Source organism: Mesoplodon bidens (assembly GCF_964165515.1).
Source record: "Mesoplodon bidens genome assembly, chromosome: 18".
Taxonomy (NCBI): Eukaryota; Metazoa; Chordata; class Mammalia; order Artiodactyla; family Ziphiidae; genus Mesoplodon; species Mesoplodon bidens.
This window is the reverse complement of record NC_138175.1, coordinates 42721045-42741674: the sequence shown is the minus strand read 5'-3', so window position 1 is coordinate 42741674 and position 20630 is coordinate 42721045. Positions and strand designations below refer to the sequence as shown.

The window sequence follows — 20630 nt, the reverse complement described above, 5'->3', positions numbered from 1 at the left end:
TCAAGGTTTTATTTATTTATTTTTTTCAGATGTAGGCTAGGTTTATCACTCCCCCCCCCACTCATTTTAGAAATATCTATCAGCTTTTATACCAATAATTACAGCACACACAACCTCTAAAGGGTGAAAATCTTCCGTTTTCTCTACCTGAGACCTAGCATAGCTCCGAAAACATTTTCCTCAGAAGGAAGAAAAGAGAAGTAGCTTGTTTTCCTGCTCAGGAGTGTAAGCTTGGCCATAGAAAGCCATCTTTGTGGAAGTGTGCCAGTGGACAAAAAGGGACACCCAACAAGAGAGCAGGGAGAGGAGTGAGATTCTACCACACAGGCTGGGGGGTGCTGGGTTGGCGCACCGCCCTCATGGACTCTCGTATCAGCCAAAATGACACATTGGAGCAGCGGTTTAAAAGGTTGAGGTTTTCTTTTTCACTTTAGTAGCAAAACCTTAAAAAACAAATTCGATGCAGAGCCTCATGACACAGACCAGCTGAAGACAGAGTTGCTCTCTTTGGTGTGACAGTGGGGACAAGAGCTCCCCTCCCATCTCTCCCGCCCCTCCAGCCCCTGTGGCAAGTCACTAACGTGCCAAGGTAGGGGTTCTGCAGAACGCAACGGAGGTGAATGCTTGATCCACTGTGCAATTCTACAAGGTATAAAGGTAGTTACACTCCTTAGGGCTCACACGGGACCCTCTCCTCCCCAGGGGACGCCCCGCACGGGGCGGATGGCATGCTTACGTGTCCGTTGGCGACGTCCAGCAGGTCCCGCAGCCGGCAGCCCCGGTGATGCCTGCGCTCATAGCAGATGCTGTCTTCCAGGATCACGTAGTCGGTGCCAAAGGACCTTAGCAGGGCGTGCACTTCCTCTGGGGCCTTCTTTGCGTATATCTGATAGACCTTCAAAATAAGATAAAAATGGAATAGGGCAAAATGCCACTTACCTGCTGGGAAGTTCGTCAAGGACTATCTATTGCTGCAAACCTCCCACAGGGGTTGAGTCTAATCGCAGACACCCAGCTCCCCCGCCACCTCTTCCTGTGCAGGTCGCTCATTCACCTGTAGTCCTGGAGTGTGTGTGACAAATTTCCAAAAAAAAAAAAGTTGTTGGGATGGGGGAGAGTGAGTCATGCTGAATACATTTGGATTTAGACACCAAAGAGGTCTGGATTTAGGATGTATTGAGTTCTGAATATATTCACCAGTAGATGCCAATTCTAAGAATGCTTCACCAAGGTAAATAATTAAGTATGTAAAACACAGTCTCTACCTTTAAAAAGGGGACCTTTAGACTAGAAGTGTCCATTAGGGGTGGTGGTATAGTCTGGAGGCACAGATACTTGTAAGGAGACCCAGCTTCTGATAGTGGCAGTTGGGGAACAGGACCCCATAGGGTCCCAGGCCCCAGGCAGGGGCAGCACCCTTGCTCTACTGCTGTCCTGCTGCACTCAGCTTGACCAGGACACCCTACACTTTATCTTTCTCTCGTCCTTCCTGGAGGAAGAGCAACTTGCAGCACCCAGTGGCAGTTCAACAGGAGGCACGCCTTCCCAGTCACCACCAGCTTCACACATCTTAAGTAAATATACGCAGATGGCGAGTGGCCTATATCCTGGGACTTGGCACTGGGAAAGGTAGAATGGTGTGTGTGTGTTGGGGGAGGGGTGATGAAGAGAGGTGCTGCTTCCTTTGTCGCCCACTGATTTCTAATGATATGTCTCTGACTTAAGAGACTGGGTTCTGAGAGCCTAGGTCAGCATGTCTGAACGGATATGCTGAAATGGTGGGGGGTTATCTGCTTCTACTGCTAACACTGTGAGGTCATCCTGCCTACAGTCCAGCACCAGCCTCAGGCTGAGGCATTCCAAGGATTCGAAGGTCATGACTGAAGAAGGGCACTAGGACCTTCAAGATGATCAGTTTTTAGGGCATAAAACTCAGCACCTAGGCAGGGACTGGATCTTGGAGAGGATGGAACACAGGACTCCCTGTGCCTCTGACATGTCTCTATCTGCATCTCTCTCGAGTCAAAGTGGTGGCCACCTCCCAGCTGAACTTTGGGGTCTGGTGATCCAGGTACCCTCCGATCTTCCTCTAGCTAACTCAGGGCCATCTGGAACACTTGGGCTAGTTGAAAAATTCCCATTTTAGCAGGAATCTATGTAAAGACGATTCTCTTGAAAATGGAGTATTTAGTAAAAATCATTTACTTTTAGGCTAAATCTCACCCCCCAAACAAGACTTTTCAACAAATTTTCAGCCACCAAGATTAAGAAGTGACTGATATAAAACATTAAAAAGTTTGAAACCACTGCTGGTGAGGACTAAGACAGGTACACTTCTGTAGCACTGACTGGAGTGTAAATTGGCATAATTCATACAGACTTGGTAATTCTATCTCGATTAAAAATGCCCACGCCCTGTGACCCAGCAACTTCACTTCTAAGAAGCTCATGTGTGGACACTTTGTGCCTGTGCAGAGCGATGCTTATACAGGCGTATCATTTGGGAAGTTGCTGTATAATTGCAGAAGACAGGGAAACAACCTAAACGGTCAAATAAAATTTGCCACATCCACGTAACAAAATATTATGCAGCTTTAAAAATGGCAAGGAAGCTGTCGATATGCTGATGTGGAGTGATCTCCAAAATACATGAAGTGCCAAAAAAAGCAAGATGTAATTAGTTCTTTTGTAAAAAGGGGGGAAAAGAGTATGAATTCATGTATATATCCACACACACACATTTGTATGTACATAAAATTACTGGTAATGTTATTTGCCTCCTGGGAGGGGAACCAGTAGCTGGAAGACAGGGGTGGGATGGAGACTTTTCACTATGTTCTCCTTTGCATGCTCTGAGCTTTTTTAACTGTGTGGCTGTGTTGCCTATTCTCTCTCTCTCTCTCTCTCTCTCTCTCTCTCTCTCTCTCTCTCACTCTCTCTCTCTCACACACACACACACACATACACACACACACACACACCCACACCATTAAAAAATGGGACCAGTATGTCTCTCCCCCCTTTTCCTTCTCTCTCCAGTTCAAAGCTCTGAGGACTCTGTCCTCAGACACTCTGCTCTGTACATCTCCAGGTGTTCTGCTCCTCAGTTTACTCTTCTACCCGAGAGGAACAGAAGGCCGAAACAGCATGCCTTTAACAGACGGGGCGGGCCAAGGTCTAGACTCTGGAGACGCAAGCCCTGACAGGCACTTCAGCTCTGCCTTCCCCTCATAACCCACAGGCAGCAGGCGCCCCGGCTTTACCAGCCACGAGCCAGCCCACTGCTGCCCCACAAAGAGCCGGGAGAGGCACTCACCGCTTTGGTTCGCTCTCTCAGGCTGTTGTCCTCGTAGTGTGGGTGGTTGGTCAAGGTCCTTCCCGTGCACAGCTTGACGCCGGCCAGTAACTGCATGCTTCCAGCAAACACAGCCTTCCTTGGAGTGTTAGAGCTAAAAGAAAAAGGTCATGAGGAACCTAGGGGCAAGATAGGAATACAGACGCAGACCTACTAGAGAATGGACTTGAGGACACGGGAGAGGGAAGGGTAAGCTGTGACAAAGTGAGAGAGAGGCATGGACATACATACACTACCAAATGTAAAATCGATAGCTAGTGGGAAGCAGCCGCATAGCACAGGGAGATCAGCTCGGTGCTTTGTGACCACCTGGAGGGGTGGGATAGGGAGGGTGGGAGGGAGGGAGATGCAAGAGGGAAGAGATATGGGGATATATGTATATGTATAGCTGATTCACTTTGTTATACAGCAGAAACCAACACACCATTGTAAAGCAATTATACTCCAATAAAGATGTTAAAAAAAAAAAGATTTTAGAGTCTAAATTAACCTCACTGCTAAGGCTTCCACGAAGATAATATCACACACTCAGGATCACCCAGCTATGTTAGGGAGGGCTATGAGTCGGGAAAAACACAGGAGGCTGCTCGAGATTCTGATTTGCACTCAAATTGTTTTATGAAATTTTTCGTATCTGTTTTTGACAATGATTGGGAAGCTTCTAATTTACTGTTTTGATGGGTTTACTCTTATAATGAATTGTCTTAGGATGTGGGTATCTCCTGAGTCTTCTAGGCTAAAACCCACAACCCTCTCCTGCTCTTGTTCCAAAGAGGCAGATTCTGACATGAGGCCTTAGAAGACTGCCAGTTCTTTTTGTATTAAACTTAACTAAAAGGGCTGCCTAGAGTAAAACAAATTATAAAGCCAGAAACTGCAGTTGCCATGAGTCAATTCCAAGGGTTTTTGGTTAAAACAAGAAAAAAAGATCACAGATATTACTATAAATTACTTTTTAGAAAATTAGTAAAAACAAAAGAACACGGAAAGAAGATTCTGAACTAGCAGATATCTTATTATCTTATCATACTCAGTATGAAGATGTACAATATTTCTGATGCGGAAGCAGAAGTATTTTATGTGTTCCTTTCCTTTAGTCCTGATTACGAAAGACTACATGCATCTTAAGGAACACAGCGTATTCTGATATTAAATTAAGATCTCACTTTCCAATTATCACAAAGCTGTGATTCTCTGCCTCCCCCTGGGATGCGAGGGACAGTGATGGAGAGCCAAGGAAAGACTTCCTGATTTCTGTGAAGGCATTTTTCCTTTTCCCCCGGAAAAAAAGAATCTTAGTAGTTCATTTAATTCCCTTTTTTTTTTTTTAAAAACCTGGGAGCCACCTGCAAATCAACGAGGTGTTATTTTATTGTGAAGAACGTAATGGCTGTTCCATGGACTCTGCTCAATGCACAATCTCCGATACAGGCCCAGCAGGAATACTGCAAGATATATTCACCCTCCCTGTGTTAAGAACAAGGAGTGTATGGCCGCTAGGGTGAGTTAAAATGATGGACATAGTTTTTTTGAGAAGGAGTCTAATTGAAATCGTTAAAACTCAACATACTTTACAGAAAAAGCCACAGCAGGCCGTTCTCCTCAATGTTTCTGGACATCAGGGCATGAAACTTGCTCTAGTGTTCAGGTTTCTAAGAGAAGCCTCATCATGTTCACATATTCCATGAGGATGTTCTACTTACTCCATTTTAATGCTAAGACTACAGCACGAATGCCACCCAACAAAGGCCTCTGGATGTCTACCAGCAAGGCATCCTACAGCTCGAGCTGAAACAGTTACAAGTAATTTACTTTTGGAAAATGCAAGATTTTCTAACAATGACACTCTCGTTCACTCGAATTCCAATAAGCTTTCTTAAGTGATGAAAAAAAGTGGACAGAATTACAAGGAGCACACAGGGAATGACACAATCTTCACCCTCCCTTATTCCTGTCAGACCCCAGAATGGATTACAAGAGAAAAACTTTTATGTGAACTTGGCTGTGCTTCATAGGACGTCATCATTCTGACCACCAGACCCAGGAACACAGGCATAAATAGATGTCTGCTCTGTCCCCCTGAACCAGCGATTTATAAGGAGTTCTTGACATGTGTCCCATGTGGTCAGGGAAATAGGAGGGGTTAAATGAAAAGAGGTGCACTGAGTTCCTTACTGAAAGGTTTATATAAAAATTCCATTTTATTCAATGAGTACTTACTAAACGCTTAGTCTGTGCCACATATACCATGCTGCCCTCATTTATAGTGTCCCGTAATTGCTAAAGACAATAAATATGGACAAATAAAATTAAAGAAAATGTCACCATTTTTCCAAAGCAGTCTTCTTTCCTTCTGTATACTCTTAACTGGCACAAACCATTCTACTGCAATAAATTATACACTTAATGCCACAAAGTGGCTGCCTTTGGGTCCTCTGAACCAAAGAGATCTAGAATGCAGGGAGAAGAAGAGTCTGGTCTCCATGTCCGGCAAAGCATGAGAGCTAACAGAGAGAGAACCATCCTGGTCTGTACAGTCTTATTGCCTAAGAGTGCCAGACTTGTCTCTCTTCACGAACGACAAATCCAGCAGCTGGGCTGATAGTATCCATTCAAATCTTTAGGCTGTCTCAGCATCATTTTGAATATATAACAGGATTCAGCATCAGGGAGATGCACAGAGCTGTTTCTAGTTGTGGCAGAGATAGATGACTGGCCTGTTATCTATTCATGGCTAATGACCAAGGTTTCACTCGCCCCTTCCTGGGCTATCATCACAATACTTAGATGAGTTATACAGTTCACAAAGGTTTAAAATGTCAAAAATCCTAAACTGCTTGCTGGGGAGTTATAAGGTTATTCTTTATTCAGCTAAAAGTTATTACTGAGGGCCTACTATGTGCAGGGCTGGTGATAGCCTGTCTTGAAGAAGCTTACTGGCTAATAGACTCAGCTCTTATTACAGGCAAGCACTTCAAAACAAGCCCATAGTTAGTCAGTCCACCACATACTGACGACTGCTTTCTGTGGGCCTGCAGCTATGCTGGAAATGGAACACATCAGACACAGTAAATACGGCCTCTCTCCTCCGTAGGCTCTAAGAGCACTTGCTGCTCCCTGCCGCCCCAGTGGGTACGGTCCCCAGGGCAACAGCAGCCATCACCAGGTGAGCAAGTCATGTCACATGACTGCTTAGAGGAGTTGAGGAAAAAATGGAACAAAGTTCATTCGACTGTGACAAGTTTTAATGTTTGGCCTCATTAGTAGAGTCAGGAAGTTTAAGAGCAATGCAATCCGTCTCAACTGCTGGTGCTACAATCCTCCGGATTTTTAACAGTCTTTCACTAAAGGTCCTTGGTTTTATTTTAAATAGCAAAATACAAGCACCCTAATGGATTAGATATAATATTTCTTTGAAAACGACTGACTTCCAAGCATACTAGAGATGAGGTTTATTCACTTGATCGTCTAATTTGGTTTTATATGCTAGCCCTATGGTAAATCTAGGATATTTAACTGCTCTCTTAAATATTTAAGTTTATCCATAAAGCAAATGCAAAAAGTAAAACAAGCAAAGTGAAACAAAATGAAAAAAAAATCACATTTTCTAGACTTTAAAAACCTAGATTCACAGTACTTTACATTTTCTGTGGTAAATTCAGTAGGCAAAGGGAGAAGGGATTCTTTGTCTTTAACTTAAAATATGCAGTATGACAGATGTAATGATGGGTATTCTTCCTTCACAGATACTTTTGCTGACACAGTCTGTGGTCTGTGTCTAAAATAGCTAATGTGCTTTTATCCACTGAATGACACTTCTCTATTATAGAAAAACAAAGCAATTTTTACCAATGTTTGAACAAATGATGTATAAAATGAAAGAATAATTTGTTTTTATAGTTCTCTGCCAAGCTCCATAGCAGGCTGCCCAACCTGCAAACAATTTATTCTGTATGAAATGTCACTAAATAATGACAAGGACTCACAGGTCAAATGGATTTACATTATATAATTTAAATGTCATTCCAGGAAGACCTGATGGCATTTTGAACAAATAATCTCATTTATTTTTGAAGCTCTAAGCTTCAACAAGTTAATTACTGTTGAACTAATGTGGAAACTAAGCATTATAATATAATGTGTGAACATTTGTTTTATCTACACTTCAAAAATTTATAGAATTATGCAAATGCCACAAAATGATTCATTAAGTATAAAAGAGGCTTACAGGCATTTAAGGTCTGAACTTAACCCACATCATGTTTAAAATATACAGTAATTCCCTCTGCTTTGATTAAATGTGAAGGAAGTTTGGTCCATTTTCTCAGGTCCATTGAGAAAATATTGCACATGCAGGCTTCATCACTGGAAAGAAACTATTTCTAGTGGAAATCTCCTAAAGCCAAGTAGGTAAAATGTCACACTTCAAAACAGTCAAATCTACAGTCTATCTTAATTGCACAATGTCAAAGAAATGTTTCAGGAGCCAAAAATGAAACACTCTAAGGAACGAGGTATGAACTACCAATTGCTGTGACACTTGGCCTTTATGAAGTAAATGTGCTTTCTAATCACACATAAAACCTATAAAAGTACCATCTGGGTTTTGCTGAAAGAGATACCAGAAAGTAAGAAAACAAAAACAAAAAAACAGGTTTTTAATCTTCGTATTCAGGAAACATCATCAGTAAAAAGGGGTTAACGTGAACACATGCATTTAAATCTGCTGGAAAACAGGGCGTGGAGCACCTCAGTATAACGTGGAAGGCAGGCAACCAGCCCGGTGAACACACAGGCCGGGGTTGTGGAAGGCATACGGATGTCGCCCTACTTCTCATAGGGAAGACTCTGGGGGCCTGACTGCAACAAAAGATCCTTGCTGATTGAAGAGAATTTAATCCCGAAGCATCAAGCATGAAGCCCCAGCATCAAGTACACGAGGCAGACTGGGAGATGGCGGTAGCTCCTTCTCAACACTTTACGCAAGAATTGCCCTGTGCCAAAGTGGAGGGTCATTTGTGTCCCCTCGAGTTTCTGCAGGTCACTGTTCCTTGTTCTCACTCATCCTGGAGGGCAGGCAGCCATCCCGTAAGGGAAGCTGCGCTCCCACCCCAATAGATGCTGTCATGACCGCCCTGACAAAGGACAGATTTGAGTGTATCACTTTGGTTATCTGAGAACAGAAGCAGACAGGATGGGGAGGAGATGTCCCTCACTAACAGTGCTGGGTGGGGACCAGAGGTCTGGCTGCTGCCTTTAGACAATTTCAAACAGATTTTCAGATACACTCTGTATCCTTAGCCCACAGCCTTTTCTCTAGCACAGCTCAGCCCTACTAATATCACAAACACTGTGTGACTAATCAAGGTAGTGGAGTGAAAGTAGAAGGTCATATTTTATGTTTTAAAAAGAGAAGAAATCAGGGCAGGTTAAAAGAATAATAAATGCATGCACTTGTGTTTGCAATTGAAGTCTACAGACCAGAGCTGATTTAAATGTTGATTTAAACAAATACACTTTGTGTCTAAACAGACCCTATTTTGGCATACATTCATCATCACTTAAGCTTATTTCACAAACATGCCTAGCAGCTATTTTGCAAAAACAATAATTTAGATTTGAAGACTTTGAAGGGAAAACAGGCAAGATTAGATCACAAAAGAACCAATTTTTTGGAAAAATACAAATCCTTCAGTTGCTGAGAATTTTTAAAAAGTGAAAAGAGTAAGTCTACATACAGGGAGAAGAACTGTTAGTAAAAGGAGAATGTAAGAACAAAGACCACTTCCCCAAAAGCAAAGTAAAAGATTATCTTCTTTACACATGGAATAAGCTCTCATCCATAATTTTTCAGAACCAGAAATATTATTTTAAATAATTTTCTGTGAGCAAAAGCATGAAAATAAAGGCGTTACAAAAAGTATATCCTGACACAGCCAAAGACAACTCTGCTAGGATAAAATTTTAATGACACTACAATTAATTCCTAAAAGGCTGGAGAGTAGAGGTGAGATGTTTTAAAGTGCCAATCCAAGTAGATCCAGAAGATCTGCCACCTTCAGGATTGTACCAGACTGGGTACCCTACACCATTCCTATCGATGGTACAATTTGAAAAACAGAAAATATCAGCCTCACCTTCAGATGCACATGTCATAAATTTCCAGTTGACTACAGCTAATGCAAAAGTAATTAGCTTTTCTTTATATGAATAACCCTCTTTTCCCTTACACAATGAATACTGAAGGAATTACTTACTCCATAATTGTCTGTCATGATTTAAAGTTAAATAAATATATAAAGACAAAGCACTACTTCGTACTCTCAGCACTGAAAATATATGAAAAATTATACTCATTGCATCTAGTCAACCCAGACCAACATTGGGACCAAAGCCACATATATATTTTAGATACAAATCTCTATAAAATCCATGTATTGTACTCAAGAGACCTAAGCTATCAAACATTTACCATCTCTTAATACACAAGCAGTGCTCAACTGTACTGGTTAGTAAACATTAGTCAACCAGCAAGTGCCAATATGGCTACTAAAATTCTAAGTCATGGAGACAATAGAGCCGATGCTTTCAGAATATGTCACATAAGATTTGCAACACCTGTTTAAGTGTGAATAATTACACTGCTGCTTTTTGGTTATAAAATAGGGAAATACAATATTACAGGGCACAGGAATGCTGCTCTGGGTAAAAAAGTTTATTTTTGCTGGTGGGAGGCAGGTTTCATTAACAAAACTTTGAAAAACACAAGCCTCATTCTGATGCTGAATGCTGGGGCAAAGCAACCGTGCAGGCAAAAATAAAAACCAATATAACATGAAAGCATTATGATGTTCAAGAAAGGAAAAGCTCTAGCTTTTGAATTTTAAATTTTCTCTAGGCCTAATCTTGGGCAATATGATTAGTTAAAATGAAATCTGCACTGAGCTAGTATGACTCTAATTAACTGTAGTTTACAGTATAATTTTTAAGTGATTAACAAGGAAAGAATACTTTATGTGTCAGTATTAATAGAAAATTTGAATGGTATTAAAATGAAAGAAATGATAAAGATAAAATTGGCAGAGAATATAAAACTTTATTTCCATTGCTATCACTGGTTTGAAATGCATCCTCTGATTCTGTTTCCCTCTCCATATTGGTACTTTCCCTTCTTCACGGGATTGTGGTTAGAGAGAATATTTTTTGAATGGAAAGAAATTATTTGCAAATATAGAGTTTTAAAGAAAAACTTGAGAATGAATGGATCTTCATAATTAGATTCAGAAAAAAACCAAAAAACCAAAAACCAAGTGAGGTCTACAGTGACTCTTAAAAGGCACTTTAAATTTAAAAGTTAAAAAAAAAAATCCTCTTACTTAATCCAGTTCATCAGCTCCACTGTATCTGGATCATAGAATTCTCTCAACTCGGAGAGTTCATCCATCATTCCTGGCCAGAACTGAAATTAAAAACAAAACTAAACAAAACCAAAATCCACCCCCAGACCCGCAACTATCACTAAGATTAAAGTGAAAAAGGAGAAACTGCATATAACTTGTGAACTAAATAAACGTGGTAACTGGAATATTAGAACTACTTCACTTCTGCAGTCAACCCTTCTAGTGTAAGTGAGATAAAGTCTGAGAAAAGTTTCCAAAATTATTGTGAGCTAGAGCTAATTAGAAGTAGAGGTGTTGCCAACTTAAAAAAATGAGCTTTTATTTTACACTAATAAAAATGCTATTGTATGTGGTGTTAATATCTAGTAAAACATTAATTTGGATATGACAGGAATAGCAACCATGAGAAAGTTCACAGGATATGAGAAAAATGTGACTAACGAACTTCATGTAATTTATCTCTAAATGTAGAATGTACCCTGTAGAAGACAGCACCATTTTAGAGCTGCAAAAATGCTTTGGAATACAGAATCTCATTTTATCCTCACAACTCCTCAGGGAGAAAGATGACGCAGAAGGCATCATCACCATGGCTATTTATTTTTCATTTTACTAGTCTGGAGACCTCGGCTCAGAGAGATAGATAACCTGAGTTGCTCAGATCAGAGTGGCAGAGTCACAACTGGAAACTTTTCATTGTGTGATATGGTGACTATATTGTCTAAACTAGAAATCTGGACAAATGGTTTGATGAATATTAACATAATTACAGATACAAAGGGAGAGAAGAATATTTGAAAGTAGGACAGTCCAGGAAAATCTGGTACATCTGAGTATTATATTTATGCCACTGGTGCCTCCTGCTCAACTTGAGTAACTTAAGCTATGCAGATATAATGTAAAACTACACTCTGAATCCACTGCTTTTCTAATATAACTTGTCTGTTTAATTCAACAATTAATTAAATGTTCACTGTTTTATCAAATGGCCGTTGGCTAAAAAGACTTGATCATCTAAATACATGCTAAGGTGAACTGCAGAACTCATTTCCTATATTGGAATAGAAGCCCAGTGATAATGTATCTACACTTCATTAAAGTTGCAAGTATAATCTTTTTTATTTAAGAACCACTAACTGGAAGCAAAGTGGCACCTGACTGGTCTATGGCTGTTTTTTTTTATCCCCATCACTTTCTTATCTTGTCATCTCATCTTTGGCCATTTTTACTACTCATTCATATCTTGTCTCCTGGGTGGGTAAATCAGGAAAATTGCTGGTGACAGAAAATCAGGTGTCAGCACTACTAGTCCTAGGTTTCAGAAGAGATGTAATAAAAATTACTGATTAAATGATACCTCTATAAGATTCCAATTACCCATTATCCCTATTAATTTTGATAACAATAGAATACCAACTTTTAAATGATGTTTTAATTATTTTCGTATAAAACATATTTTGAAATCTGTGAATTCAATTGTTATTAGATATTTTTCTAGTTTGAAAGTTGCTCTTAATTCTGAAAATGTTAATATCTGGTAACACAGTCTTATGATAAACTTCTTAAACAACGTGAAAACAAATGTTGAATTAACTAAATGCTGTTCCTAAATGATCAGCAGTGTTTATATGAGATTGTAGGTATCCAAATAAGTTAATTAACACGAGAGCAATAATTTTATTAAACTCTTGATTTTAGAGTGGAGACTAGCACATACTTTTCCCTTTTAACAGGATTATCCTAAGCAGACATATAGCAAAATAAGTATTATGAACAAGAAAATTTGAAATCCTCATTGTAAGTGCTATGTAAAACTTAAATCAGGCTTTGAAATATTAGTTCGTATTTCTTACAGATAAATCTGTTCAATAGTTGGAAAACATATTCAGTTTCATACATAAGATCTTTAGTTTCTTTGTGATTTTGTATTTTACAAAACACAAATACAGTTTTGAGAAGCTGAAATACCTAAACTATTTTGTACAGTGAAAGCTGGATGCATTAGGATTTCTCCTGAAGTCCAATACTGAGAAGGGCAAGGCCATCTGTCATCGGAAGGATTCTTCAGAATTACTACTAACTCTCTTACTCAGGGAACATCTAAAGATTCCCTGAGGAAATGATGGCCTTTTCAGTGCTATCATTGGTTCTTGTATAGCAATGGTTCTCAAGAGGGGTTGGGGGAGGGATTCTGCCACGCCCGCAAGGGGACATTTTGCAATGTCTAGAAGCCTTTTTGACTGTCACAATTGGAAGTTGGTGCTATTGGCATGTAGTGGGTAGAAGGTACGGATGCTGCTAAGTGTCCTATAATGCACAGGACAGCTACTAAGACAAAGAATTATCTAGACAAAATGTCAACAGTGCCGCTGCTGAGAATTCCTGTTCTCTGCAGGGGGTTCTCAAGTTTGATGGTACATTAGCACCACCTGGAGGGCTGGTTAAAACCTGGATCACTGGACCCCACTCCCAGAGCTCCTGATTCAGTAGGTCTGGAGTAGGACCCAAACATCTGTATTTCTGACATGTTCCCAGGTGATGCTGATGCTGCTTGTTTATTTCTTCTATAATGTCCTTCCTCAATGTTATCAAGAACAAGAGACTTAAGTCCTCAAGTAGCTATTAAAAAATCAACAAATTTTCAAATAAATATTTGAGACATAAAGGAACTCAGCCTACATCCAGAGACAGTGGGAAAGGACTGTTACGGTCTGTGTATGTCTTTAGTGGTGAGACAGGAATGATGATGAGCTGCATCTTCTCTGTGAGGAGGGTGCTTTCTCCCTCAGAATCAATGTGTAATAAAGCTAACTCATTCATCATTAAACATATACTCTGACTAATCCTTAACTGTTGCTTTCTCGATGTTTGTAAGAAGTTTCATTCATTTACTGTAGAGCAATAAAACTCCCAGAGGCATGGTGGCAGAAATGACCTATTTCTATGTTTTCTAGTATCTGGGAGTTGGCACAGTGGTCCACCCATAACAGCAAATGTTTTGATAAATAGGAACACGATAGAACATAATTTTTTGAAATATTTACAATAGAATTGTCTAACAGTGATTATCAAACATATCTTTTAGCCTAAAACCTTTGCTTCAAATAAAATCTTACATGAAAATATAAGCAAATAAACCCAGAAGCTGAGCTGCCATAGCTGATCCTTTCTGTAGGAGAGTCCCACCTGCCTCCCCACTCCCTTTAGCTGCCCTCCCAAATCAGGAACTATACACAGTACAGTTTGAAGTCCATTGTTCTACCTTAAAATAAAGTTTGAAGAAAAAAATCTAAACTTAAAAAATATGTAAGATTTTTTTAAGAAAAGAGAGCCTAAGAGCTCAATTGGATAAAACAATCCAAGCTACCTGCCCAGGTAACAATTCAAGCCTTAAGTCTCAAAGATGTGATGAAAGACTCACTGTCTCATATAGAGGAGTCTCAGAATTGAAACACAGTTAATGCTGTTTCAGAAATCAGTCAACTGAGAATATGAGGAATTTCTTATTTCCTACTGAAACTGAAGGACATTAACAAGGCTAAACTTAGACTGTATTTATATGTGCCCAGCCCTCTTACAAAGATGATTTTAAGCACCTAATAAAATATGTAGGTTAAAGTAAGATGCATTTTAGGATCTTACTCTATAAAAAGCAGGTAACAGGGAGAACTAATTTTTCTCCTTTATTCACCTCAAAATAGGTCTGAAAACATCTTTATTTTCATAATTTGCATCAGCTGACTAGTAAGTCAAAACCAAAATTAATTAGAATAATTAAATTGTAGTATTTTTTGTTATAATGTTTTTACCTGTTAAATCCCATTTTGGGAAGTACATCACTCTTCCTATCAATGTCAACTGCCATAAGAAGAAGCTAAGTAGGTATTTGTAAGTTCTGCAAACCACTCTACTTGCCAATGACACACAAAGTACACTGAGTCAAAGCAATTATTCTGCTAAATAGATTAAAGACAGGAATGAGGACAATCAACCTTACCTTATAGCACAGATACAGCAGTATTAATATCGGTATTGAATATCGCATTATACATATCTATATAAGAAAGACATTATTTAGATTACAAGTGTTTGGAATATTTTTGCTTTTACATTTTTGCTTTGTAAATACATTTTTTTTAAACAACAAAAATATAATTTAACAGAGCATGAGTCTCCAATATGCAAGACAACTGAGTCAACCATTCATAAGCTATTTGTAGCTCCTACCATATTGCCACCTAGTGAATTTATAGGGCAGAACAACCCAGAACTGCACTTATGGGCCATTAATCATTACTGTACACTTAGTAGTAATTATGTTTATATTATAATAATTAACAATAATAATAGTAGCAATAACTCTGGATAATGGGATTATTGGTGATTTTTAATTTTCCTTTTTGTGCTTTTCAGCATTTCCAAATTCTGTATAATGAACATATCTAACTTATGGTCTGGAAAAAAATGATTTAGAAAATAAGGCTAAAATTTAACATAAAATTGTTTTAAAATAATTTCTTATAAAATCATAATGTATCAATTATTTTTAGCTTTAAATTTTAGTATCCATTTTATAAAACTGATGTATGGACAACCGAAAAAAAAAAAACACCAACAGAATTGATAATGAAAGAAATACTAGAAGTCATAAAAATGAAATGGAAAAGGAGATAGCACTGACCCTCTTTGGGTTATAAAGATGGATCAACTTCAGAAGTAACTCCCATATTTCAGGGCTGCATAAGCCAAATGATGCAAACACACACATATGTGATGTCCAGAGGTACTTCATTCTGTAAGAAGAGAAGCAGGCAAAGGTCAACAGTGCTAGCTGTGTAGAAACCTGGAGTCTGAGACAGCTGTAAAGACAGCTGTATTATTTGTGATAGTAAAATCTTACTAAAACTGTGCAGAAACCATTGCCAAGGGGCTACTTATTAATTCCATTGCCTTTTGAGAACCATCAAGTAAGTAAAAATAGAGGAATATTGGTAATTACAAAAAAAACCGGTTATAAATAATATTTTATATTGGGAGAAGATAGTAAACAAGGACATTTTTATGGGAACCATAATCATTAATGAAGATGATCATCAGTTTCCAAATTATATTGCTAAACTATGTCAGGTAAAGAGTGGTCAAATAAAAAAAATAAACAGATAAGACAAAAATACCTCATAGTACTCAATGCCAAGAATCCAAACAGAATTGTATGTATTAAATTGTAGGCAGTTTCTGGTTTCAGGCCGATTGTGTACTCTCCCATTTTATACATGGATTGCTGATTTGTAGAATCACTGCATAAAATAGTACATATACAAAAATTAAAGCTGGGTAACTAATTTTAATTTTGTTAAATCTTTCTTAAAGAAAAAGATAGAAGGACTTCCCTGGTGGCGCAGTGGTTAAGAATCCTCCTGCCAATGCAGGGGACACAAGTTCCAGCCCTGGTCTGGGAAGATCCCACATGCCGCGGAGCAACTAAGCCCGCGCGCCACAGCTACTGAGCCCATGCCCCGCAACTACTGAAGCCTGTGCGCTCTAGGGCCCGCATGCTACAACTACTGAGCCCATGTGCAGCAACTACTGAAGCCTATGTGCCTGGAGCCCATTCTCCGCAGAGAAGCCACAGCAATGAGAAGCCCCACACTGCAACGAAGAGTAGCCCCCGCTTGCCACAACTACAGAAAGCCTGCGCACAGCAACGAAGACCCAACGCAGCCAAATATATAATAACTAAAAAAAAAAAAGAAGATACAAGAAACCTATGCCTTCATATATTTATAAATGTTTTATTTCCCTAAGATAAAGTGAATCAGCTCTGATCAATTTTGAATTTGCTTATGAGGTTAAAAGTATCATAATATAAATGCATTAATAATTAGAGTAACTAAAATTGAACAAATTTCATTTTAATTTAAGCAAAACCTTAAAGTCCTTCAATCCTTTAAATTATAAGAGATAGCAAAAAAATATTATTTTGGAATCACTGAACTACAAGAGATCTTTAGAGATGTCATAGTAGTTACTCATATTTGTCTAGTTTTTACAAATAAGTAAAAATGTACCCATAAACTTGGAATTCAGTTCCTTTACGAACCAATGATCACATTTTTAACCTACCACAATACCTCATTACATATAACTAACATGGTATTTAAAAAAATTAATTTAATTTTGGCTGCGTTGGGGTTTTGTGGCTGCGTTGGGGTTTTGTTGCTGCGTGGGCTTTCTCTAGTTGCGGTGAGCGGGGGCTACTCTTCGTTGTGGTGTGCGGGCTTCTCATTGCAGTGGCTTCTCTTGTTGCGGAGCACAGGCTCTAGGCAAAAAGGCTTCACTAGTTGTGGCATGCGGGCTCAGTAACTGTGGCTTGCGGGCTCTAGAGCGCAGGCACAGTAGTTGTGGCGCATGGGCTTAGTTGCTCTGCGGCATGTGGTTTCTTCCCAGGTCAGGGCTCGAACCGTGTCCCCTGCATTGGCAGGCAGATTCTTAACCACTGCGTCACCAGGGAAGTATCCTAACGTGATTTTTAAAAATCAAATATGGCTACATTAAGATGATTGCTCCCGTAAAATTAACAATAATCCTTCAACATCATCTAACAACCAGTTCACGTTCTATTTTCTATTTATTGCAATAGCTTTTTTCAGGTGGTTTCTTTGAATGAGGATCCAAAGTTTTCATACTGCATTTCATCAATGTCTCTTTAAATTATCTTTCAATCAATAAAAGTACTCGCCCCTCCCCACTTTTAAGGGCCTTTACTCGTTGAAGAAAATGCGTCATTTGTCCTGTAACTGTTCCTACCTTCTGGGTTTGGCCGATTGTCTCCTCGTGGTGCCATTTAATATATTTCTCTATTCCCATGTTTCTTATAAACTTGTAATTAGATCTAGAGGTTAATTATTAGAGTCAAATTCATTTATTTTGGCAAGTACACTTCATGGGGATATGATGTATTCCATATTGCACCACATTGGGAAGCACGTACTGTCTGGTTGTCCCCACTTGAATGATGTTGAGATGGATGAGTGGGTTCAGATTTGCACAGTTTGTTGTCAAGGGGAAAAGGAAACAACAGTAAGGGCTGCCAGCTGAGGATAAAAACAGTACTTCTATAAAGGCCCCACTTAATCCTTCACACAAACCCAATAGACTTGGATATGTACAATGCTTCTATGTACCTACAGACCTATTATTTCCTGGAAATCCTCTTTTTCACCACCCTAGATACATAAGAAAAATAAAATGATACTCTATGGTAATTTTCACCACTGGTGATAATCTTTACTTAAACATTATATATCACAAACCAAACTCTGGCTTCCACTGATACTAAAAGATGACTCCAGACAAGAACACACCCTCTCATCCTGCCTTGATACCTGGGAGGATTCTGCAACACCTCTCCCGGTGCCCACAACTGAGCTGGAAAGCTCTATTAATCCCATGAGTATAGAACAGGGTATGCTCTTCAGTTATATACTGCACACTAATGTAGATGCGGTGCATAAACGTAATCGTACCATCCTTCCTAGTACTAGAAGGTAGAAATACTTTAAATACTTGGCATTGATAATATATCCTTCAAATTACTTAGATGTTAATTCACATTGAGACACTATAATTCTTAAATGACTTTAATTAATGTAGTGCTTTCCTCTAATAAAGTCCTAATATCCCTACCTGGTAAAACCTTTATCTATAATCATATACCAAATAAGCTTCCAAGGACGGCCCATAGCTTCACGCCGAGCATGGCAGACCTTTTCACACAACACTGCAGGCCAACTGAACTTCCTGATTTGCATGCTGTCTAGAGTCCTGTCGACACCTGGTGTATCTGGAATAATATTAAGTTACACTGTCTAGAATAATTTCCATCTATTTTCATGGGGCTAAATTTTTATCTTGGACTCGGTATAAAAAGAACACTTCTGAAAGATACTAAAATAGTTTATAGTCAATGAAATAGCTTCATGGTTCAATGTTGCTTCATTCTTAATAATCATAAAACACCTCAACTGATCTGGGCTCACTGTAATGACTTTCTCCCAGCACAGCTCTCCGGTGGCTGCGAATCACAGCTCACCAGCACCTTAATTGGCAAGGTAACTACACAGGAAAAGGGCTTCCTTCTGGGCTTCATTACTTTCCCACAAATGACAGTAGCTTCAACCTCTTACACTTAATCTTCTTTCAATTTAACACGGATAGTAAATGCAAAGACCTCCATCAGCTTGATAGGTAGGTATTCTTCATACTCCCTGACTTTCTCTTTTAAGTAGATTAGCAAACATGCTAAGTTTTAAAAAACTGTCAACTAATACTTAAGACTTTTAGTAGATGCTAATAATTATGGTCCATTCCAACTTTATAAGCCCTTAAACAAGATGCAACAAAACAAATAAACAATGGTTAACTCTTGACAGTTCATGAAAAATAAAAAAGGCAGCTGGAGAAAGAAAGGTAGAAAAACACAGGAAATTAATAATGGGAACAAAACAGAGAGACTACAAGTCAATAATAATAACACTTGCTAATGATAGCTAAAATCCACACAATATACTCTACGCATGAGGCACGGCTTTAAGTACTTTATGTAATTTTCACTTATTTATTTCTCACAAAACCCTGTAGAGTAAGTACTCTTAGTGCTCTCATTCTCCAGAAATGGAAATGGAATAATGAAGGGTTATGTAACTGGCTCAAAGATCACATTGTTCCCAAGTATGCGAGCCAGGACTTCAACCCAGACCTGTGTGCATGGCATCTACTACTTTTTGCTGTCTCTTAACTACTCCACCCTTACCAACTGAGAGTACAGTCCATGCTAACTTGGGTACGTTCCCCCTTTAAGATGACTGTACTCTGTTCCGTATCTGATGTTTTGATTTTCAATTTAGCAATTCTTCTGCGACACAGAACAAGTTCATTAAAGCACAGAATTAGATTTCTGAAATATGCCATACCTGAGATTACGGAAGGCAACAGCTAATGCTGCAATCACTGTGATGGACAGAACAAATATATAAGCATAAAAAAGCAGAGTATCTGAAAGCCTTTCAAATGTATTAAAAGGCAGAAGGCCAAATGCTTCTTCACACAGATACAGGTTTGCATCAAAATCTCTAGGAAACAAAGGGAAAGCAAAATATTAAATTCAAGTACAAGTAAACCTCCAACTTTTCCTCAAAATAAGCCTGAAATTAAGAACTGATAACTTACATTTTAAAGACCCTGCTGATTTAATATAAAAAGCAAACACAGACTTTAAATTCAGTCATACCTTGTTGCTCCAAATCCAAATTTTGCCTTCAGAAATTTAAATATGTGTTCGTCTGACTTGAGGTTAAGAATTTTCTATCAGGGAGGGAGAAAATAAAGATTGCTGTCAGTTTTTTATGCATGGTTTTCTGGTAATTTCCCATTGAATACACATCTTCAGCACTCCATTTCATAGGACTGTATGTGTGTGTATGTGTAAAATTAGTAAATGTTTACAATAGGTCTTAGAACTGAGAAATTCTAAGGCAGGGATTTTTTCATTAAAAAAATTCTTTTATTTAAGTATAGTTGATTTACAATGTTGTGTTAGTTTCTGGTGTACAGTAAAGTGATTCAGTTATATTTTTTCTATTATGGTTTAGATTGAATACAGTACACTGTACTTTACAGTAGGACCTTGTTGTTTATTTTATATGTAGTAGTATGTATCTGCTAATCCCAAACTCCTAGTTTATCCCTCCTCCAACCCCGTTCCCCTTTGGTAATCCTAAGTTTGTTTTCTATGTCTGTGTCTGTTTCTGTTTTGTAAATAAGTTCATTTGCATTATATTTTAGATTCCACATATAAGTGATATCATATGGTGTTT

The 20630-nt window shown here is 38.7% G+C and overlaps 1 protein-coding gene across 6 annotated transcripts in view; it reads right to left on the bottom strand.

Annotated features, from left to right (window-relative positions):
- The window catches only part of DPY19L3 (dpy-19 like C-mannosyltransferase 3), a 74646-nt gene that overhangs the window by 4508 nt on the left and 49508 nt on the right, over positions 1 to 20630 (bottom strand). For all 6 annotated transcript variants that reach the window (XM_081216909.1, XM_081216907.1, XM_081216910.1 and 3 more), the window contains 8 exons: positions 20045 to 20118; positions 19728 to 19886; positions 15930 to 16052; positions 15437 to 15548; positions 14753 to 14809; positions 10732 to 10814; positions 3317 to 3449; positions 737 to 895 (listed from right to left, as the gene is read on the bottom strand). In XM_081216909.1, the coding sequence (XP_081073035.1) occupies positions 737 to 895; positions 3317 to 3449; positions 10732 to 10814; positions 14753 to 14809; positions 15437 to 15548; positions 15930 to 16052; positions 19728 to 19886; positions 20045 to 20118 (900 nt within the window). The remainder of the gene's footprint in view (positions 1 to 736; positions 896 to 3316; positions 3450 to 10731; positions 10815 to 14752; positions 14810 to 15436; positions 15549 to 15929; positions 16053 to 19727; positions 19887 to 20044; positions 20119 to 20630) is intronic.